The sequence below is a fragment of the Palaemon carinicauda genome, chromosome 13 (assembly GCF_036898095.1).
Source record: "Palaemon carinicauda isolate YSFRI2023 chromosome 13, ASM3689809v2, whole genome shotgun sequence".
NCBI lineage: Eukaryota > Metazoa > Arthropoda > Malacostraca > Decapoda > Palaemonidae > Palaemon > Palaemon carinicauda.
In genome coordinates this window covers 39,292,816-39,316,242 of record NC_090737.1, presented here as the reverse complement: position 1 = coordinate 39,316,242, position 23,427 = coordinate 39,292,816, and the positions used below count along the sequence as shown (strand labels likewise).

General features: G+C 46.2%; 1 protein-coding gene across 1 annotated transcript in view; it reads left to right on the top strand.

Moving 5' to 3' along the window:
* LOC137652289 (uncharacterized) overlaps positions 1-23,427 on the top strand; it is a 208,791-nt gene that overhangs the window by 45,826 nt on the left and 139,538 nt on the right. Inside the window, 1 exon segment of the mRNA XM_068385592.1 lies at positions 6,226-6,304. Within this exon segment, the coding sequence (XP_068241693.1) occupies positions 6,226-6,304 (79 nt within the window).

The window sequence follows — 23,427 nt, the reverse complement described above, 5'->3', positions numbered from 1 at the left end:
ACCACACGATTTACTGGCCATAGGCCCAGGACAACGACGGGGATGCTCCATGACATACTAGTAACGCACCGAGAGACACAGGAACGCAGAGGGAAAGAATAAACATGGGGACCGCATGAGACACAAAGGGAAGTCGGGGAGACAAAGGGTCGCACTGGGTTAGGAGAGCGTCGAGATGATACCGCGACACGACCAGAGAACTTACTGGAGGTTGAGACCTGAGCAAGCATGCTCTCTGACCCGGGGTTAGCCTCAGGGCACGTATCACTCCGCCTGAGGTTATCCCTCATAGAAAACGGGACTAGGGTAAACTACACAAAACTCTGGTCGGATGGGAGGAGATCCCAGATACTCCTAAGAAAGTAGTTCGAGATAAGCACTGTTAGGAAGAACACAAATTACTTTAAATTTGTGATATTTTAAGTAATTTTTATTTTTCCTAACAGTACTTACCTCGAACTACTTTCGGGTTATGGCCCGCCCATCCTACCCCGAGTGCCTTACAGGACTTAGTAGAAACATATCTGTCAAAAACTTACTGGAGATCAAGACCTGAGCAAGCATGCTCTCTGACCCCGGGTCACCTCATGGCGCGTATCACTCCGCCAGAGATTACCCCGCATAGAAAACGGGAGTAGGGTAAACTACACAAAATTCTGGTCAGTTGGGAGGAGATCCCAGATATTCCTAAGAAAGTAGTTCGAGGTAAGTACTGTTAGGAAAAATACAAATTACTTAAAATTTGTGATATTCATACCTTCTCCATCATGAGACTCAATATTTCACAGTATTCTAGAAGTTTAATACCAGCCATGACCAAGTTGTGGAATAATTTCCCTAATCGAGTAGTTGAATCGGTAGAACTTCAAAAATTCTAACTTCGCCCCATTCCCCTCGCCGCAAGCGCATTACAGCAAACCTACCGGGTTAAGAGGGAAGAGGCTTCACAGAATGGTTCAAGATCCCAAAGATTCCACCTTTGAAGGTGGACCCACAGCATCAACCATCGGTCGAGACTCCTCACAGGAGGTTTTTCTGACAGTACCACCATTAGCAAACATGATCTGGGCGTTGCAAACTGCCTACCATTGGCTCGCCATTCATTAGTTCACCGATCGCCGATTACTAGCTCGTCTTCCACCAATGAAAAGTCATCAACCGGCTGATCGGGAGCTCGCCGATAGCTAATTGCCTGCTCATCTTTCTCTGATCATTGACTTCCAGTCTCGCCAATTGCTAATGATCTCCGATTGCTAGTCGATAACCAGCCATCAGCTTGCTGATCACTAGCTCCCCAATCACTAGATAGCCAATTGCTAGCTCGTCTTTCTTTGATTATCGTCGTCAGTCTCGCTGATCTCTGACCCTCAGCTCTCTAATATCCAATTGTCAGTTTACTGATCTCTAGCTCGCTGATCGCCAGTCCTTGATAGTCAGCAGTTGTTAGCTCACCTATTGCTAGGTTACCATTCGCTAATGCTCCGATCGCCGATCATTAGATCGCCATTCACCGATCATTAGCTCAACACTTGGGTCGTCAAACCTCTCTAACCATATGGTTCTCGATCGTCTACTTTCCAAGCTTCCTTTCAGAGCTCCAAGCGCCGATCGTCAATGGCTCGCCTATCACCAACTAGTGGTCAATAAACCATGCTGCTGTTTAATAACCAGCCTTCCTTCGCTGACTGACCATACAGCCTTCGTCTGCTTGTCAGTTACCATCATCGGCAGTTGGCCGTTCACTGGCAGTTCGTCACTCAGACTCTAGTCAACCTCTGCCCGTTGTTCCCTAGATATGAAGGCAAATAACACACTTCTCAGTACTCGCCGTTCGCCACCACACCAATCCATTAAAGCGATCGATAGGCCCCATCAGCGGCTTGTCGACAGGTGACTATTCGGGAGCACTCTCCAACTGCACAGTAGCCACAATACCCAGCCGTTGACCATTGGTTAACGTTCGCCAGAATGATGCTTTATTAAGGAATAGCATCAACCCCGTCAGGTCGCAGGGTAGGGTCAAGCATTGCCTTACCCACTTCTATCAGTTAAAGGAGTTCTCTCCTAGGGAAGAATCCTTACACAAGGTATCGTGTCCCATCTTTTCCTCCACAAGTCAAGACCCAGTGTCAACAAACTCCTATGGGAAAGGATTTGCTAGGAGCTGACCTTTTGTGCTGATGTCCACACCATTTTGGAGAAGTTGGGACAAGGGGTAAGACCAAAGGTCTTCATGTGCACGCCGGACTTAAGGGACGCATACTTCCAGGTCCTAAACCAGCCATCTTCAAGGAAGTATCGGAGATTCAGTCTAGATAACAAGAAATACCAGTTCAGGGGACTCTGCTTCGGCATTCCACAGCACCCATCCTGTGCTCACAGGATCGACATCCTTTTCCACTGTCTTCTGGATGACTTACTGATCCCATCAGACTCGGTGGCAATCTTGCATTAGCAACAAAACTTCTGAAGATTTTTTACCAAGATCTGGTGATCATGATTAACCTTGGGAAGTCTTCCCCTACTTCCATCTCAGAAGACTGGTGTATCTGGTAATGATTCTCTACACCAATCTGCACAAAAACCTTCTCATCAAAGACAGGATAACGAGGCTTAGAAAGGTCACATGACCCTTTCTCAAGACAAGAAGAATTCCCAGCCTAGAGTAGCTATGTCTCCTCGGACATCTATCCTCCCTGGCCCATCTAGTTCCCAATGGCCGCCTCAGGATTCGTTCTCTCCAGTGGCGGCTTGAGTCTTATTGGAATCAGGCCTTCGATTCCCCGAAAACTCTGATCCCCATGGGACCAGAGGATTGGACGAACCTCAAGGGATGGGTGTCAGTCGAGAATCTACGGAGGGGTGTAACCTTTTCATCCACTCCCCCCCTGGACTTGATGCTGTGCTTAGACACATCAAAAGAAGGGACGAGGGACCATCGTGCCGCATCACACGACCTCAGGCCTCTGAGGCCGAAAGTAACTTCACTTAAATCTCTTAAGAGATGAACGCCAACTTTCCGGTCCTTCAAGAGCCTCATCAGTTCCTGACGAACCACTCAGTGATGTGATGAGCAACAACACCACATAGTGCCTCATGTCAACAAGCAAGAAGGAACTTGCTCACAGCCTCTTCCCATCTAACAGTATAAATACCAAGATGGGCCGAAGTCTGCTCGGTACCACTATCAGCCCACTTCATTCCAGACTAGAGGAATGTGCTCGTCGACAATATGAGCACAGCATCTCAGATAAGATGTACCGAATGGTCTTTGGATCACCTTGTAGCCTACAAAGTCCCGACTTTATGGGGTTCTCCAATAGTGGATCTGTTCGCAACGCCCCTGAACCTCAGACTTCCGCTGCTCCTCAGTCCTAGACGCCAAGGCTTTGTGGCAAGAGGCATGGCAACAACGGTGGGTACAACAATGACGTTTATGTCTCGTCCCCATTTTGGCTGATGAGAAGGGTACTCAACAAGACTAGAACATAGGTCAGCCGCTCAAGGTCTCATAACTGTGCCATGGCATTATGCAGAATGGTTTCCGAACCTTCTGCAGCTCTTGAAGAGCCTTCACGAAAACCCTCTCCATGTCACAGACAACCACACTTTGACATTTATCACAAATGATTGTACGCTTGGAGACTACCCAGCACCTCCTCTTTTAGAGAGGTTTTTCGCAATAAGTTACGAAGAGGTTGTCTGGATATCTGAGGAATTCCTCAGCATCAGTCTACCAGGCAAAGTATAACTTCTTCTGTAGTCTGTGGTTGGTGTCATGGTAAAGCGTCTCTCTCCACTCGATACCTCTATTCCAGCAATAGTGGAATCCTTGAGTATTTGCAGGAGGAAAAGAGTCCCTTTTCAGTTTTGGCGGGTAAAGATGATCACTCAACCTTTAGCCTCACCTTCAAACTGAAAGGAAAGGACGTCCCCTCATCGCTAGATCTTTCCTAACTCATATAGACTCACAAACTTGCCTTTCCCCAGTCGGAATTTAGACCTCCCTCTAGGAACATGGTTCGAGTTTTCCAGTCTCTTAGGAGACCTCCCTACGGTCCACTTCACCAGGCAACAAATTTTCCTGTGGTTTAGAAGACATTGTTCCTACACACTTTGACAGCGGCCAAATGAGTCAAGGAACTTCATGTCTCTCTTTTGACATCACCCATTCATGAGAAGGATGAAAGGCAATGTTCAGTTTTGTCCCTTTGTTTGTTGCAAAGACACAGTCTCCAGAGGTGAAGGATCCTAGACAACAAGTCTGCACTTGGTAACTGACGATCCATTTCATCTGTTATTTTACCCAGGGTGAGGTTTAAGGCTCTACCTCAAGAGTATGGCAACAGCTCACCCGAGTGCCTTCTCTTGTCGTCAGCACTGGGAGAGACGAGAGAGGATCACCTAAATATCATCTCTGGATTCACAGAGTCATCAATTACGCTCTGAATCCAGATCCTCTTTCAACATGTCGACCCACAATGTCAGGGGCATAGCTATGCCTCTGGCTCTTCGAAGCAGATTACTCTGTGATGCAGGTTGTACAAGCAAGGGTGTGAATGCTCCAGCTGACTTTCAGAACCTTTCTCCTGCAAGACGTGACCCACAGGAACTCGGTACGATCTCTATCGGTCCTCTGGTGTCTGTACAACAGCTGGTTCTATATCTCAAGCCCCTTATTGGACAAGTAGTTGAAGGTTGAAGGCACTCTTATTTGGCTTTAGTCTGCATGAATGAAATGGAATGACTGGCTCTTTTTTCTTTTCTTAATCCTACCTTCTTATAGGGAAAGTAGCATCCTGGGTTCTTTGCACAAACTGACCTTTACCACTGCGGGTAAACCATGCTCCCTTGTACCTAGTATTTTGTCAATACTCTTGCGTCCCCATACCCTGGCGAGGTGGTATTGGGAAAGTCTTGGTCCAACAGTTTTTCCTAGAAAGTCTCAGAATAACTTTCACATTGACAGTCACACTGCTTATCTCAATACACAGCTTGCATAGGCCGCAGTCCTTGCATAGCAGGGTTTAGCAAGGTGTAGGGACTCCTTATATTTGGTACCAATTTATTCAATACAAGGATCCCCGGGTAAAGCCAAAAAGCCAGATTGGCAGGGACGTCCACCCTCCTAATGGGCGAGTCACCCCTAATAAAATAGCTTAGGTTTGTATTCCAGTTACGGAACAAATGACAAATTCGTAGTAATTTGTATTTTTCGTAACAATACAAACCTTCAGGTATTTATACAAACTTACCCGCCGACTCTATCCCCCTTTAAGTCCTACCTCCAAGCAAAGTGAGCTAAATCACAGCTGTGGGAGCAATAGCAAGCTACACCCCCCCCCTGCTAACTAGCGGGATGTGTAGTTAACCCTTGTTGAGATTTTAATGGCTCGTCTTTTCAGTTTCACTGAAAGTAGTACACTTAGTAAATTTTTAAAAGTTTATATCGATAGAAATAATACAAATTATCTACGAATTTGTCATATTTTAATTGTTTATTACTTTTCATATAAAGTAGTTTATTTATTTCATTTCCTCACTTGGCTATTTTTCTCTAGTGGAGCCCTTAGGTATATAGCATCCTGCTTTTCCAATCAATGTTGTAGCTTAGCTAGTAGTAGTTGTAATAATAATAATGATAATAATAATAATAATAATTGGTATAGCACTAATTAATATATTTTTACAATACAGTACAGTATATTGTATATTGTTTTAGGATAGGAACATATGGGTTAAGTTATTTCCTGTGTAAAGAATATATGTAGGTACCAATCTGTGTATGAAAAATGGTGAATAAGGGCACCTTCACATTTGCTGTCAATTCTGGCTGAAAGAAGAAAAATGATTCAAGTAAATATACTGATGCAACTGCCTGTTTGAAAGTGTTCTGACTAACTTTTAAACTTACACCTCTACCAATAATGTTGAAACTTTAGCCAGTCTTTCCCGTTTCTCTTTACAATTACCAACTAATATAAAATTGCCTGATAATATATACCATATTGCAATCATTAATGACCCATTATTTTGGTTTCTATTATAATTTTTGTACTAATTACTGGCCACAGTAATAAGTCCTAAGATAAATTGCAAGGTATTTTAATTGACTAAACCTCATTTGCCATTTAATATTGCTTTTCATCAGTATCATATACTTTGTTGTTTAATAGATGAAATTAAAAATACACCAAAAAGTAATTATTTTGTTTCTTATTACAGGCCCAAAATGGAAATGCTTCAGAAAATGGAGGCTGTGCTGTTGAGCATTAAGGATAAAATTCAAAAAGCAGAATCCTCGGTAAGTTTTCATCATAATTTTTTAAAATTGATAATTGTTAGAATCATTTTCCAATATGTATTTAAAGTTTTTTATCAAGTTTTAATTTAGTTAACAAAAAATTCTTATGGAGATAGTCAGTGTTCATTATAATTTTTAAGTTGATCCCTCTTAGAAACATTTTCCAGTATGAATTTAATTTTTTTTTATAAAGCTTTAAATGAGTTTTGTAGATGTATATAAGAAACAAAAAATTCTTACCGAGGTAAATGGCACCGTGCTTTGGAACAATATTGCCACAGTCAGAAATGTTTAAGGTCATTTAAGCATGGACACCTTGTTTTGAGGTTTTTAAGAGTACTCTATTGCTGAACTCAATATTAAATAGCATGCTGTACAGAAATGAAAAAGTCTTTTGTACATGGATTTTATTATTTTGAAAAGCATATACAGTTGTAGAGAAAAATACTGCTCAGTGAAGCTTACAGAGGTCTGTGTACTACAGATGGCTGCGAACTGATTTAATTGTGATTAACAAAGTTATGATGAAAATAAGTCGTTCATTAAAATACACGGAAACTGAAAAGGAGTCTTCAGAAAGGTGTAACAAGAATGTGTAAATATGTCAGCACATCTTACATTGATAATTTTTAGGTGAAAACCACTGAAATAAAATGATTGTACGCTTGGAGACTACCCAGCACCTCCTCTTTTAAAGAGTTTTTTCGCAATAAGTTACGAAGAGGTTGTCTGGATATCTGAGGAATTCCTCAGCATCAGTCTACCAGTTTTTAAGGTAATAGATATAGAGTAGGGGCAATGTGATGAAATCAAAATATAAAAGGCACAGTTTTAGAGAAAAAAAATTGCTTAATAATACTGACAGAGGTCTGCTTACTATAGATTGCTGTGAACTGATTTAATAGTAATTATCAAAGTTATGATGAAAATAACAGCCAGTAATTAGAATATGGGGAAACTGAAAAGGAGTCCTCAGAAATGAGTAACAAGAAAATATGTAAATGTGTCGGCAAATGTATTAAAAATTTTTAGGGGAAAACCACCGAAATAAAAGATACAAAAGGCTGCAGAAATTTTTAAGGTAATGGTTATAGAGTAGGGACACTGTGATGAAATCAAAATGTAAAAGGCACAATTAGAATAGGTGAGGAAAGATTTCCGATAATAGAGGAGGGTAGGTTGAGAAGAGGATATAATATGTCTTCCACTGTCTTGGGTTAGAGTTCTATTGCTTGAGGGTACACTTGGACACATTATTCTATCTAATTTCTCTTCCTCTCGTTTTATGAAGTTTTTATAGTTTATATAGGAAATATTTATTTTAACGTTACTTTTCTTAAAATATTTTATTTTTCCATGTTTCCTTTCTGGGCTATTTTCCATGTTGAAGCCCTTGGCCTTATAGCATCCTCCTTTTCCAACTAGGGTTGTAGCTTAACGAGTAGTAATAATAATAGGGAAGAAAAAGAAGAGGGCTAAACGGCAGGTAGCCATAGGGAAGAAGAATTGTCTGAAGGAATGAAATCAGAATCTAGTTACAGTAGAGAAAAAAAAAGATGTGCCGGTTAGCTTTGTCGTAGAATATATATAAAAGAGGCAGTGTATAAAAGATAGAAATGGAGGATTTGAAGCTGAAGATTAAAGATATAAGGTAGGAATGGATATTGTATTTTGTAAAGCTACTGAAAGAAAAGAATGAATATGAACTGAAGATGATGTGATAGAGCGATGGAATTATTACAAACTAATCTACAACCCTAGTTGGAAAAGCAGGATGATAGAAGCCCAAGGACTTCAACAAGGAAAAATAGCCCAGGGAGGAAATGAAATAAGGAAATAGATAAGCTAAAAGAGATGTAGGGAACAATAAAAGAAAATATTTGTTCCAACACGGAATACTTACCTCGAACTACTTTCTTTGGAGTATCTGGGATCTCCTCCCATCTGACCAGAATTTTGTGTAGTTTACCCTATTCCCGTTCTCTATGCGGGGTAGTCTCTGGCGGAGTGATACGCGCCCAGAGACGACCCGGGTCAGAGAGCATGCTTTCTCAGGTCTCGCTCCTCAGTAAGTTTCTGGTCGCATCGGCGTTAACACACCGACGCTCTCTCTTAACCCAGTGCGACCCTTTGTGTCCCCGATCCCTTTGTGTCCCATGCGTTTCCCACGTGGTCCCTTTGTGTGCTTCCCTTCCTTTCCCTCTGTGTTCCTGTGTCTCGCGGTATATCGCTAGTGCGTTATGGTGCAGCCCCGTCGTTGCCCTGGGCCTATGGCCAGCAAATCGTGTGGCGCTTTTCTTTCAAAACCCGAAGTTGACCCGCACTCCTTGTGTTCGTCGCGTAGGGGCAGTGTGTGTTCCCCTACAGCCACGTGTCCGGAGTGCGAGTCCTGGAATGAAGTGCAGTGGGTGCGTTACGGCACGAAAAAGAAGAAAGCCTCTCGATGGTCTCCTAGGAAGCCCAACGTCTCTTTGTCTCTCGCTTCGCCCGGCGTCCCGTCCGATAGAGATTCTCTGCCTTCTCCCCCCACCCAGAGTAGGGGTCGAGGTAAGTCTGTTGCGGGGAAGCGGCCGGTGGCCGTTCCCCAGGAGTCTGAATTACCAGACAGTGGTATTGTGTCGTCTGTCCAGGCAAATGGGGGGGCCAGAGGGAGGGGCGGGTGTGTTTTCGGGGGATGGGGCCCTGGACAAAGCAGGCCCCGTATCTTCGGACGATCCTATGTGGGGAAAAACGGCAGCAGTTTCTTCTCCCGCCTATTGGGCGGGCTTTTCAGGTGCGTCAGCAGCCGAGGGCGCCACCAAGAAGGACGACTCGCCGCCATCAGACACCCTCACGTGGGCACCTCCCAAGACGCCCTTCAGATCACCCCACAGAATGGAAGAGGAGTTTGAGACCTGGTTCCCCAACGAGGAGCTCCCCCGCTCCCCTCCATCACCGTCAGCGTCGTTCCCAGCGGTTTTTATGGAGCCTGCGTCGTCGACCGGGCCCCATGCAGAACCAACAACGACACGTCTACTTTCGGACCCTCCAACGAGGCCCTACAGGTCTTCGGCTTCCTCAGTTGAGGCCTACTCCTATCGTCAGATGAAGGAGCCCCGAGAGACAATAGAAGGCGACGGGATAGGTCTCGCAGGAGACGTTCACGTTCGCGCTCGAGTTCAAGACACCGCCACGTGGATAGACGTCCAAGGTCCCCCAGGAGGAAGTTCAGGAGAAGTCTTTCGCCGGAGGAAGAATGGGTGTGGGTTTCCATCCCACGTAGCCAACTCCTGGGGGCGGCAGCCGTCGTGGGCACCTCGGGATGGCTCCCTAGACCCCGCTCACCAGTAGGTATCATCGACGGGAGCAGATTTAACCGACGGAGGCTCTCGTCTCATCAGACCACGAGGGACAGGCATAGGTCCGCGAAGGTTCCAACTCCACCCACTTAGTGGGGAGAGTCACCCCTTCGGTCTGGCAGCCGCGTCCCCCCCTCAAGATCTCCAAGGAGACGTCCAGAACGGGAGAGGTTCTTTTCCTCGCCGGGCAAGCCCGCGGACCCCTGGTCCTCCAGAAGAAGGGAGAAATTAAGGACGGAGACCTCCGTTCCAGCGGCGATGCCCGTCCTACGGCCTGTAGCGAGGGAATTGGACCACTCCAAGAGGATGCCACCTCCTAGTACGGTTCCCCCTGTCAGAGGTCCTTCGTCACGAGAACTAGGACCCCCCACGGACAAGAGAGAGGATGGGGAAGAAGACTCTCCAGCGGAGGTTTCCGCATACCGTAGAGTCATAGGCCTCATCCGACGGCACCATAGGCTGGATGAACCGGAGCCCTCGTCTGACGAGTTCTGGCTCTCGAGCCTCAACAGGATGGTGGATGCACCCGTTCAACAGAAGCCCTAACTAGCTCTCCCGGTGGCTAGAGACGTGAAGCTGGGATTGGCACATGTGAGCAAGGTAGTGGTCAACCATGCGGAGGCCCACAAGAACCAGAGCACCTCTAGACTTCTCCAGGGCCTGCATACTCAGTCGCGGTTCTACCTCCCGGAAGGACACCGCGCGGGACCCTGCGCAGTAGAACCAGCAGTCGCCATCTTGCGACAAGGCCCAGCAGAAGAGAGGGCGGCCACAGCCCCGGTTTGTTTCTCACCAGCGAAGACCGCCATGATGGAGGAGTTGTCCAGGGACCTGGTGCATGTGTCATCCTGGCTGGATTGGTGGGCCGCCACTCTGGTAGCGTTCCAATCCTCGCACGACCTAGCGGTTCCAGAAAATCAGGCCCTGCTGAAAGAGCTGATTAGCTCGGGGGGTAAGGCCCTGAAGTTCCTGTCCTATCAGTCGATTATGCAAACCGCCAACTGGATACTGAGGAAAAGGGACACTGTACTCAGCAAACTGGTAAGGCGGCTCCCCGACAGAGAGGCGAGGTCCCTGAGGAGTCTTCCACTGTGGGGCGAGACTGTCTTCCCCCTCAAGGAAGTAGAGGAAGCGATGGAGAGGGTGAGAAAGCTAAAGAATGTGGGGGAACCGAGACCTCCTCCAGCAAGAAGATCCACCCATAGGAGACCTCCTTCGGACGTCCCTCTTCTTCCTCGCGCCTCACCTAGCCACCCCAGGAGAGACGCTCCTACTACGTCCTGGCAGCAGCCTTCACAGCCCTCCCGTAGGGGATCTTCAACCACACAATCAACATTCAGGCCCTCCTATTCGGCCTCCATAAGAGGGCGTTTGGGCCGTGCCTCCCGAAGGAGATAGGGAGGGAGGCCCCCCTACTCCTGCCGAAGCCTCAGGTGTGGGGATGCCTCAGGAATTCTTGGCAAGCATGGCGGGACCACGGGTCGGATCCGTGGACTGTGACGGTCCTGAAGGAAGGATACAGATTGCCCTTCTGGCAGAACCCCCACCTCTTGATACCAGGTCTACAGGCGGAATGGTTGGCACCGAAAGACCCCGTGAGAAGGACAGCCCTACAAGAAGTAGTCTCTGCTATGCTAGCGAAAGGGGCAATGAAGTCAGTCAAGAACCCAGGCCCAGGGTTCTACAGCAGACTCTTCCTGGTGGAGAAAGCGACAGGGGGCTGGAGACCAGTCATAGACCTCTCAGCCCTCAACAAGTTTGTGTGCAAAACCGGCTTCAAGATGGACACTCCGAAGTCGGTCCTAGCGGCCTTGAGGGAAGGAGACTTCATGATGTCGATAGACCTCAAGAACGCATACTTCCAGATCCCTGTCCACCCCTCCAGCAGGAAGTGTCTAAGGGTGAAATGGGGTACCCAAACGTTGCAGTTCAAGACCCTCTGCTTCGGTCTATCCACAGCCCCTCAGGTCTTCACGAGGATTTTTGCGACAGTCTCAGCCCGGGCACAGGAACAGGGCATCCGCCTGATTCGGTACCTGGACGACTGGTTGTTGCTTTCAGACTCAAGGGAAGTACTGAGGGGGCTAGGCGCGAAGCTCCTGCAGTTCTGCAACGTCCTGGGTATCGCCATCAACCAGGAGAAGTCCCAATTGATACCGTCCACCAGGATGTCCTACCTCGGGATGGTCCTGGACTCCCGGTTGGCAAAAGCATTCCCTTTCGTGGAGAGGCTAGAAAACCTGAGCCAGATCCTACGGGTCAGCCCAGGAGAGCCAAGGAGTGGCAGAGACTAGTAGGTCACCTCGTGTCATTGGAGAAGCTGGTCCCTCAGGGGAGACTCAAGCTCAGGGGAGTTCAGTGGAACCTGAAAGAAGCCTGGAACCAGAGAGACTCCCCTCACAAAGTAGTTCCGGTGACCACGGAAACGAAGGAGGCCCTCGAGTGGTGGCTCAACACTTTGAACACCCTCAAGGGGATGCCCTTCGCGGCCGACCCTCCGGAGATGCTCCTCTTCACGGACGCCTCCAAGGAGGGTTGGGGTTGTGACGGCGCCGAGTAAGGTTGTGAACTCAAAGGCAGGTTGGAAACGACTGAGTTATATTATTGTAGAACTCTCTCCTTATATACAAAATCTCAAGGCAACAGGACATAACAAGTTCACAAGACAGACAATATTACAGAGGAAAGACCAGACATGAATTTTCATGTTCGTTTTAGTGCGAGGGAAGAGCGAAGATACAAGCATAATATATACAAAAGGAATTATGTACAATTGTGTGAAACACGGTCGGTACATGGCTCCCCCCCTAAAAATGACATACTGTACATGTTAAATAGGGCGCCCTGATCTAGAGAGGCGAACTGTAGGCGGGTCATCTGGCAGAAGATAAGCAGGTTTTAGACGATCAATGGAGACCCAGTCTTCTTTGCCCCGAATGTTTAGGAGGAATGCTTTCGGACTGCGTCGGATCACAAGGAAAGGGCTCGTGTAAGGGGCCGTTAGTGGTGGCTTGCTGGTGTCGTTGCGCAGGAAGACGTGCGTTGCAGAGTGCAAGTCCGTTGGTATGTGATGCTTCGCTGGGGGCTTGTAAGTCTGGCGGCACGGAGTAAATTTTCCCACAACGTGACGTATGCGCTGGAGATCGTCGGAGGAGGTTGTAGAAGGAAAAAATTCGGCAGGGACGACCAACGGGTCGCCATACACCATTTCAGCTGCCGAGACGTCGAGGGCGTCTTTAGGAGTGGTCCTTAGTCCCAGGAGGACCCAGGGAAGCTGAGTAAACCAGTTGCAATCCTTGCAGCGGGACATCAAAGCTGCTTTGAGGGTGCGATGAAAACGTTCAACCATTCCATTGGCAGCGGGGTTGTAGGCCGTTGTCTGATGTAGGGTGATGCCCAGGAGATTCGCTAATGACGTCCACAATTGAGAGGTGAAAGTGGTTCCCCTGTCAGAAGTAATATGCTCAGGGATACCGAATCTTGAAATCCATCCAGAGAGTAAGGCAGGTGTACATGAGGCGGACGTTGCAGTTTCCATGGGAATAGCTTCAGGCCAACGAGTGGAGCGGTCGATGACGGTAAACAGGTAACGATGTCCTTGTGATGTGGGTAGGGGGCCTACAACGTCGACGTGAATGTGTGCGAAACGACGCTGAGGTCGAGGAAAGGTGCCCACTCCTGAATCCGTGTGTCGATGTACTTTGGAAGTTTGGCAAGAAGTACAGGCTCGGACCCAATCCTTAGCATCCTTAGAAATGCCGTGCCAAATGAACTTTGCCTTCAGCAGCTGTGCAGTAGAACGGCACGAGGGATGTGAAAGGCCGTGAATGAAATCAAACACCTGTCGGCGCATGGGAGCAGGAATCCAAGGTCGCGGTCTACCAGTACTGACGTCACAGAGGAGGGCGTTGTTGGAGTCTTCAAGGGGAAAGTCTTCCCAACGGAGGGACGTGCAGGATGTCCTACAAGCTTGATACTCTGGATCCTGTCGTTGGGCTTCAGCCAGGGCGTTGTAATCCAATCCCAGTTGAACAGCAGCCAACGTGTTTCTTGACAGGGCATCGGCAACGGGATTCATTTTCCCAGGGACGTATTGGAGGGTGCAATTGTATTCAGCCACGGCGGAGAGATGTCGGCGTTGACGGGCGGACCAGGCGTCAGACTGTCGAGTGAAGGCGTGCACCAGAGGCATGTGGTCTGTGTGAATGACGAAGGGCGTATCTTCTAAGAAATGGCGAAAGTGACGGACAGCCAAGTGCACCGCCAGCAATTCTCGATTGAAGGTAGAATAACCCGATTCCGCCTTGGACAGTTTTCTGCTGAAGAAGGCCAATGGGCGGGGCGAGCCTTTGACCACCTGCTCGAGTACTGCACCAATAGCGACGTCGCTGGCATCGGTGGAGAGAAGGAGAGGGGCGTGTGGGATAGGAAAAGTGAGAGCCGCAGCAGTTGATAGGGCCTTCTTTGCATTGCAGAAGGCTGATTCTTGAAGGGGACCCCACTTCAGGTCCTTTGGCTTGCCCTTGAGGGAGGCGTAGAGGGGAGCAAGAGTGGCGGCAATGGCTGGCAGAAAACGGTGATAATAGTTGATCATGCCCAAGAATTCCTGCAGAGCTTTGACGGTCGAGGGCAAGGGGAAGTTCTGAACGGCTGCTACCTTCTTAGGGAGGGGGTGGACACCTTCAGGAGTGATGCGGTGCCCTAAGAACGATACTTCGTTGGAGCCAAAGGTACACTTGTCGTACCGGACTACAAGGCCGTTTTGTTGCAGGCGGTCGAGCACGATGCGCAGGTGACGGAGGTGTTCCTCTTTTGAGGAGGAGAACACAAGTATGTCGTCCACATAACATACACAGAAAGGGAGGTCCCCTAAGATGCCATCCATGAGACGTTGAAACGTTGCCCCAGCATTACGAAGGCCAAAACAGGAGTAATTGAAGGTGTATGTACCAAACGGAGTGGTGATGGCGGTCTTGGGGATGTCTTCTGGGTTCATAGGCACCTGATAATACCCCTTCAGGAGGTCGAGCGTAGAGAAAACCTTCGCTTTGTGCAGGTAGGAGGTCACGTCGGCAATGTTTGGGAGGGGGTAGTGATCCGGTTCTGTTTGCATGTTCAGGCGCCTGTAATCCCCGCACGGACGGAGGGAGCCGTCTTTCTTCAGAACGATGTGTAAGGGCGACGAGCATGGGCTGGAGGCCTTTTGGCAAAGGCCCATTTTCTCCATTTCGGCGAACGTCTGTTTGGCGGCTGCCAATCGTTCTGGTGCCAGACGTCTGAATTTTACGAAGACTGGGGGTCCCGTCGTCTTGATATGGTGATAAATACCGTGCTTGGCAGGAACCGTGGGCGTTTGGCGAAGTTCTGGACGGAAAACTTCCGGGTACGACGTGCGGAGGTGGGCGTAGGCATCCGTGGGTGCGCTGATGTGGAGAGCGAGGTTAGAGGGGCGGGTTGAAGAGGTGTCGACAAGTACGAGTCTGCGTTGACCAATCGTCGGTGGGCGACATCGACCAGAAGGTGGAAATGAGAGAGGAAATCCGCACCGAGGATTGGCATTGTGACGTCAGCAACGAGAAACTTCCAATTGAATTTACCGTTTCCGAACGATAATGTGAGGTTCTCGTAACCGTAGGTTGGTATCGCAGATCCGTTGGCAGCTACTAAGCGGACATCGGCAGATGTAGACAGACTATGTCGTGCCTTGAAGAGTTTCCTTGGCAAAAGAGAACGACAAGCACCCGTGTCTACCGAAAATCGCACGCCCGTTCCTGCATCCTGTAAAAAGAAAAGATTAGAAACACGGGAGGCCACCGCCACAAGTGATGGCCTACTTACACGTTTTTTGGCCACTGACAATCATTGGCACATTTCTTCGCGGTTGCCCCGAATCTGAAGTGGTAGTAGCAAAACTGCGGCGGATGGGAGGTAGTAAGTGGCTGTAGAAGTTCGTTGGGGCGCGAGCGATTGGTGGGTGGTGGGCGGCTTTGTCGCCGCTTCAGCACGTCACGGGGTAGGCGTGTATGTCCTACGGCATTCATGTCAGCTTCGGTTGACGTTGAATAGGCATCCTTGTCGTCAGGGGTGGAGGCGTTGATGGAGGTCTTGAAGTGGCTGTCCATAAGGGCGTCGGCTTTGGTCATCAAGTCCTTTATGGGTAAACTATCGACATCGGGTATGGCAGCGCGTACAGGTTCGAGTAAACGGCGTATCCAAAGGGCACGAAGTAGGTTAACCTCACGAGGAGAGCCGTCTGCGGCAGGTTGAAGGCGAGCGATACTGGTCATTTCCCTGAGGGCAAGCGAAGCCCTTTGGTCTCCCAACGGTTGTTGCGAGAGCTGAAAAAGCTTTGCTATACGGGCGGCTGGCGACGGCGAGTACTGCTGCAGAAGGTATGTTTTGAGGGCGTCATATGCTATTGGGGTGTCTCCTTGTTCACAAAGCCAGTCGGATATTTCTGGGAAGGTGTCCTCGGGTATCGCCGCGAGAACATAATCCGCTTTGGTGGTTGAGCGAGTCACGCCCCTGATACGGAAGTGGACTTCTGAGCGTTGAAACCAAGCAAACGCCTCTGCGGTGGCGAACGGTGAAAGTTTCAATGGGGTGGCCGCAGCGCCAACTGCTGTAGTAGAGTCCGTCTCCGTCATAGTACCAACGATGGAGGGGCGAGGGAGGTGGGGGTGGAAGCCAGTGGGAGCGAGTCGACTTCCGGGGTCACCAATGTGACGGCGCCGAGTAAGGTTGTGAACTCAAAGGCAGGTTGGAAACGACTGAGTTATATTATTGTAGAACTCTCTCCTTATATACAAAATCTCAAGGCAACAGGACATAACAAGTTCACAAGACAGACAATATTACAGAGGAAAGACCAGACATGAATTTTCATGTTCGTTTTAGTGCGAGGGAAGAGCGAAGATACAAGCATAATATATACAAAAGGAATTATGTACAATTGTGTGAAACACGGTTGGTACAGGGTGCTTACCTCCTTAACAGTACAGCGAGAGGAAGGTGGGGACTTGAGGAGAAAAACCTACACATCAATGTACTGGAAATGATGGCAGTACAAAGGGCGTGTCTGGAGTTTGTACAGGAGCTCCGGGGAAATACCGTGGTGTTGATGTGCGACAACGCCACCGTAGTAGCCTACATAAAGAAGCAAGGAAGACTAAAATCAAAAGAGTTGTGCGGCCTCACGGAGTTTCTGGAATGGGCCGAAAGGGAGCAGATCAGGATCTCGGCCAGGTTCATTCCAGGGAAAAGGAACGTCCTAGCCGACGGCTTCAGCAGAGTGGGTCAGGTGGTGGGGTCTGAGTGGTCCCTTCATCCAGAAGTGGCCAAGACTCTGATCCAGAAGTGGGGCTCGCCGGTAATGGACCTCTTCGCCACGAGACTAAACGCACAGCTCCTTGTGTTTTGTTTAACTGTGCCAGACCTGGGAGCAGCGTTCGAGGACGCCTTCCAGCATCCCTGGGACAACCTCGACGTGTACGCCTTCCCTCCCTTCGGAATGCTCAGACAAGTCCTCAACAGGGTGAGGAGAGCGAGCAACCTGTGGATGACTTTGGTAGCGGCCTGGTGGCCGGAGAGAGAGTGATTCGTGGACCTAAAGGAACTGCCGCGCCTTCCGCCTTGGCCCCTTCCGGACAGGTCAGACCTTCTCCAGCAACCACACTTTCAAAGGTTCCACGAAAACCCTCGGTCCATCTGCCTTCACGCGTTGAGGTTATCGAGCGTCTCCTGAGGAAGGAAGGCTATTCGGCGAAGACCGCAACGAGGATGTCAGGTTACCTGAGACGGTCTTCGGCCGCTGTGTACCAGGCAAAATGGGCTACCTTCACGAAGTGGTGCGCCGCTAAGAATATCAAGCCGTTGAGAGCCTCTATCTCGGAGATAGCCGACTTCTTGGTCTATCTCAGGGACGAGGAAATCATGTCCATCTCAGCCATTAAAGGAGTTCGAGCAGCCCTAGGTCAAGTCTTCCTCCTGAAGGGCATCGACCTAGGTTCCTCCAGACACATCTCGATGCTCATCAAGAGCTTTGAGCAATCATGCCCTCCGCAAGTGGTTAGAGTGCCCCAGTGGGATGAGGCTAGGGTCCTGAAGATGCTGTCAGAACCTCCCTTTGAACCCCTAAAGGACATCCTAGACAAAGAACTCACCCTCAAGACAGTTTTTCTGTTGGCACTAGCTTCGGCAAAACGAGTAGGGGAACTTCATGGACTTTCATACGAGGTGTGACACTTGAAGGGCTGGCGTGAAGCTACCTTCAAGTTCGTACCATCCTTTGTGGCCAAGACCCAGAACCCAGCAGTCTGGGACCCAAGTTTGAAGGGTTCTCGGTGCCGGCAATCCCACGTTCAGACAACCCGAAGGACTTGCGGCTGTGCCCTGTCAGAGTAGTACGGAAGTACTTGGAGAGGACGGCCAGGCTGAGGCCCGAAGTCAAGAATCTCTTCGTTTCTTCAGGATTGGTGCAGAAACCAGTATCCAAGAACATGATCTCCTTCTGGTTACGGCAAGTGATCAGGAGAGCCTACAGTAGTGTAGGAATTCCTTTTCCAGGTAAACCCAGACCCCACGACATTAGAGGTCTGAGTACCTCTCTGGCCTTTGAGAAGAACATGGCAGTCGGCCAAATCCTGAGGGTTGGTACTTGGACCAATCAGTCAACCTTCACAGCTCACTACTTGAAGGAATGCTCAAGGGGGTCCTTGGACGGATTTTCCCTCGGTCCCGTCATTTCAGCGCTTCAGAAGATTTAAAGGTATAGCCCCAGGGAACCCACGGGCAGTAAGCCCAAGAGACACAGGTTCCTTTTCCTTCCGACCCACCCCCCATTACCTAATTACCTTCCCTAAAATGACTCGGAAGATCTTTAACTACCATGGGATACATCGTCAGTGAAGGAATACGTCTCCAAGGCGTTTTTTACAGAGGTAAGCCACTTAGAGACAAAGTTAGTTTTTTGGGTAGTTTTCCCTATTTCGAGTGTTTGTCTCCAAGGCGTTTTTTACAGAGGTAAGCCACTTGACACAAAGTTAGTTTTTTGGGTAGTTTTCCCTATTTCGAGTGTTTTCTATCAGTGGGTCAGCAGAACCTAGCCCCCTATCTAGGTTTCCCCCTTGTTGCTTCCATCATCCCAGTCTCTGAGTCTTGCAGTACACTCCCACCTCCTAAGGTATAAGTCTCCTAAGAAAGTAGTTCGCGGTAAGTACTCCGTGTTGGAACAAATCACAAATTTTAAGTAATTTGTATTTTTCCTAACAGTACTTACCTCGAACTACTTTCGGGTTATGGCCCACCCATCCTTCCCCGAGTGCCTTACAGGACTTAATAGAGAGAGGAGATCCTCTTTCTACCAAACTTACTGAGGAGCGAGACCTGAGAAAGCATGCTCTCTGACCCCGGGTCGTCTCTGGGCGAGTATCACTCCGCCAGAGACTACCCCGCATAGAGAACGGGAATAGGGTAAACTACACAAAATTCTGGTCGGATGGGAGGAGATCCCAGATACTCCTAAAAAAGTAGTTCGAGGTAAGTACTGTTAGGAAAAATACAAATTACTTAAAATTTGTGATTTTAAGATTAACAATATTTAGATAGATCTTTCATATATAAACTATAAAAACTTAAAAAAAACTAGAGGAAAAGAGATAAGAGAGAATAGTGTGCCTGAGTATACCCTCAAGCAAGAGTACTCCACCCCAAGACAGCAAAATATATATAATATTTATAATATATATATATATATACTGTATATATATATATATATATATATATATATATATATATATTTACATATATATATATATATATATATATATATATATATATATATATAAATATATATATATATATAAATATATATAAATATATATATATATATATATATATATATATATATATACATATACATATATATATATATATATATATATATATATATATATATATATATATATATATGTATGTATATATATATATATATATATATATATATATATATATATATATATATATATATGTATACATATATATGTGTGTGTATATATATATATATATATATATATATATATATATATATATATATATATATATATATATATATATATATATATATTATCTCTGTCTGTCTGTATGCATGCATGTATACACATACATACATATATACACACTGAAATTAAAACTGAAAGCAGCCAACAGAAAAGTAGTTAGAATATATAGGTTTGATACAACTAAACTTTCAGTAGAAGACCAAAGAGAAACATTTGCAATTGAATGTAGGAATCAATTTTCAGTCTTTGAGACTTTGAGAGAAGAGGAGCAGACAATTATTGAAGAGTGGGGTGATATTAAGAACATATATTAGTCAGTTGGTAATGAAGTCTTGAGACACGCAGTTACAAGGAGAAAGCCATGGATATCAACTAATATGTGGGATACTATAAAAAGGAGACAAAAAGAGAAATTGATTTTTGAAAGTTTTTGAGGAAGTAATGAAAATCACAAGGTAGAACATGCTTAGTATTCCAGTATTGAAGGTGAGGTCAAAAGAAAAGCTAGGAATGACTGGAGAGAATATTTAGACAGTAAAGCAGATGAGGCTGACAAAGCTGTGAATTCAGGAAGTTGTTAATGTGTAAGCATTCCTTACAGAATTATTAAAGAAATCTCTATGGGGGCAAAGAACTAGAATATACCCATCAAAAAGAGAGAGGATCTGTTATAACAGCAGAAGATGAAGAAAGACAACATTGAATGGAACACTTAAGTGAGTTTATGAATGGAAGATGTGAAGGGAATAATTTGATTAATATACCTGAAACTGATGAAAACCTTGATGTGCCCATGAATGAATTCAGTGTGTTTAAAGTTGAAGCTATCCTCAAAACACCAAAGAGATGGAAAGCCCTGGGATACGATGGAATAACTGCCGAGATGATACTGGCCGAAAATGAAGTGACTCCCAGAGTACTTACTAGATTATTTTGTAGAATGTGGCATGAAGAGGCAAAACCTGATGAATGGGAGTTAGGAGTGTTGGTGAAAATGGCAGAAAAAGGAGACCTGACTGATTGTAATAATTACAGAGGCATAACATTAATGTCAGTTTAAGGATGTTTACGTTGCCTTTATGGATCTGGAGAAAGTGTATGATAATGTTGATAGGGAAGCAATGTGGAATGTGATGAGGTTATATGGAGTTGGTGGAAGGTTGTTGCAAGCAGTGAAAAGTTTCTACTAAGGTAGTAAAGCATGTGTTAGGATAAGAAATGAAGTGAGTGATTGGTTTCCGGTGAGAGTGGGGCTGAGACAGGGATGTGTGATGTCGCCGTGGTTGTTTAACTTGTATATTGATGGACTGGTGAGAGAGGTGAATGCTCGAGCGCTTGGACAAGGATTAAAACTGGTTGATGAGAATGACCATGAATGGGAGGTAAATCAGTTGTTGTTTGCGGATGATACTGTACTGGTTGCAGACACAGAAGAGAAGCTTGGCCGATTAGTGACAGAATTTGGAAAGGTGTGTGAGAGAAGGAAGTTGAGAGTTAATGTGGGTAAGAGTAAGGTTATGAGATGTACGAGAAGGGAAGGTGGTGCAAGGTTGAATGTCATGTTAAATGGAGAGTTACTTGTGGAGGTGGATCAGTTTACTGTAAGTACTTGGGGTCTGTTGTTGCAGCAAATGGTGGAGTGGAAGCAGATGTACGTCAAAGAGTGAATGAAGGTTGCAAAGTGTTGGGGGCAGTTAAGGGAGTAGTAAAAAATAGAGGGCTGGGCATGAATGTAAAGAGAGTTCTATATGAGAAGGTTTGGGTGGATGGATGGAATGAAGAAAGCTCTAGGTGATAGGAGGATAGATGTGAGAGAGGCAAGAGAGTGTGCTAGAAATAGGAATGAATGGCGAGCGATTGTGATGCAGTTCCGGTAGGCCCTGCTGCTTCCTCCGATGCCTTAGATGACCGCAGAGGTAGCAGCAGTAGGGGATTCAGCATTATGAAGCTTCATCTGTGGTGGATAACGTGGGAGGGTGGGCTGTGGCGCCCTAGTAGTACCAGCTGAACTCGGTTGAGTCCCTTGTCAGGCTGGGAGGAACGTAGAGAGTAGAGGTCCCCTTTTTGTTTTTGTTTCATTTGTTGATGTCGGCTACCCCCCCCAAAATTGGGGGAAGTGCCTTGGTATATGTATGTGTATGTATGAAAATATATAGTATGCTTATTCTAAAGAAACTAGAGAGAAAGATTGATGAACAAGCAGGATTTAGAAAAGGTAGAAGCTACACTGACCAAATTTTCATTGTGAGACATGTACAGCAATGCGTAGAATATAGAAATCCTCTTTTGATGGTATTTGTGGACTATGAAAAAGCCTTTGATAGTGTGCACCGACCAATTTTATGGAGAGTCCTGCATTATAATGGAACTCCTCAGAAATATGTGAATTTGATTGAGTCTGTTCATGAGCATAACAAGTGCAAAGTTAATCTTTATGGATTCTTATTAAATGAATTTCCAGTGAACAGCAGAGTACTCCAAGGGAATGTGTTGTCACCTATGTTATTTATCCTCCTCATGGATTTTGTAATGTGTAGAAGAGTCAGAGATAGTGGAGAAGGATTGGTGATAGGAATTAAGTAGACCTAGAGTATGCTGATGATGCTGTCCTTCTTAGCAGAACACCACAGGATTTGCAATGCTTGCTTACCAGAATGCATGAAATATCACATGAGGTTCAGCTGAGGTGATGAGAAGGGAGTATGCATTGGAAGGTGAAATATCATTGGAAGGAGGAAGGATTAATGAGGTAGAATAAATTGAATATTTAGGAACTATGATCTCCAATACAAGGTCTTTAGAATTAGAGTTTATTGAAAGATTAAAAAAAAGCAAATCAGATAATGGTTAGGTTAAGTAAAATTTGGAAATCAAATCGCCTGAAATTACACATAAAAATCAGACTATATATTAGTTAAGTGAGATCGGTGTTAATCTATGGACATGAGTCATGGTATAACAATGAAACCATCTCCAATAGATTTAGTAGACTTGAGAACAAAGCCTTCAGAAGGATATTGGGAGTTAAATGGTAGGACAGGATTAGAAATGAAACTATAAGAGAGATTACTCGAGTGCCATATGTTGATGAGATCATGTTGAAGAGTAGGTAGAGATGGTTTTGGCATTCTCTTCGCACTCCCCGGGAGAGATTAGTTCACCAAACGTTTAGCTGGGCTCCACAAGGCACTAGAAGAGTTGGAAAAGACAGACCTACATGGCTGAGGACTATGAAGTGCGAAGTAGATGATGAATGGAGAAGTATTGAATTAAGAGCTCAAGATAGAGACGCCTGGCAAAATTTAACCAAGCCCTTTGCATCAATAGGCATAGGAGATGGTGATGATGATTATATATATATATATATATATATATATATATATATATATATATATATATATATATATATTTATATATATTTTTTTTTTCTGAGAGAGAGAGAGAGAGAGAGAGAGAGAGAGAGAGAGAGAGAGAGAGAGAGAGAGAGAGAGAGAGAGAGAGAGAGAGAGAGAGAAAGAGAGAGAGAGAGTGTGAGTGAGTGAGTGAGTGAGTGAGTGAGTGAGTGAGTGAGTGAGTGAGTGAGTTAATTAAGATCTTTTGATATTGTGTTTAGAAAAAAATGAAAGACACTAATAATAATGGAGTAGGAAAGAGGGAGGAGAATTTCACTTAATTATTAGAAGTACTTTACCTCTATTCATTATATAAGTAGATGATTTTTATATTT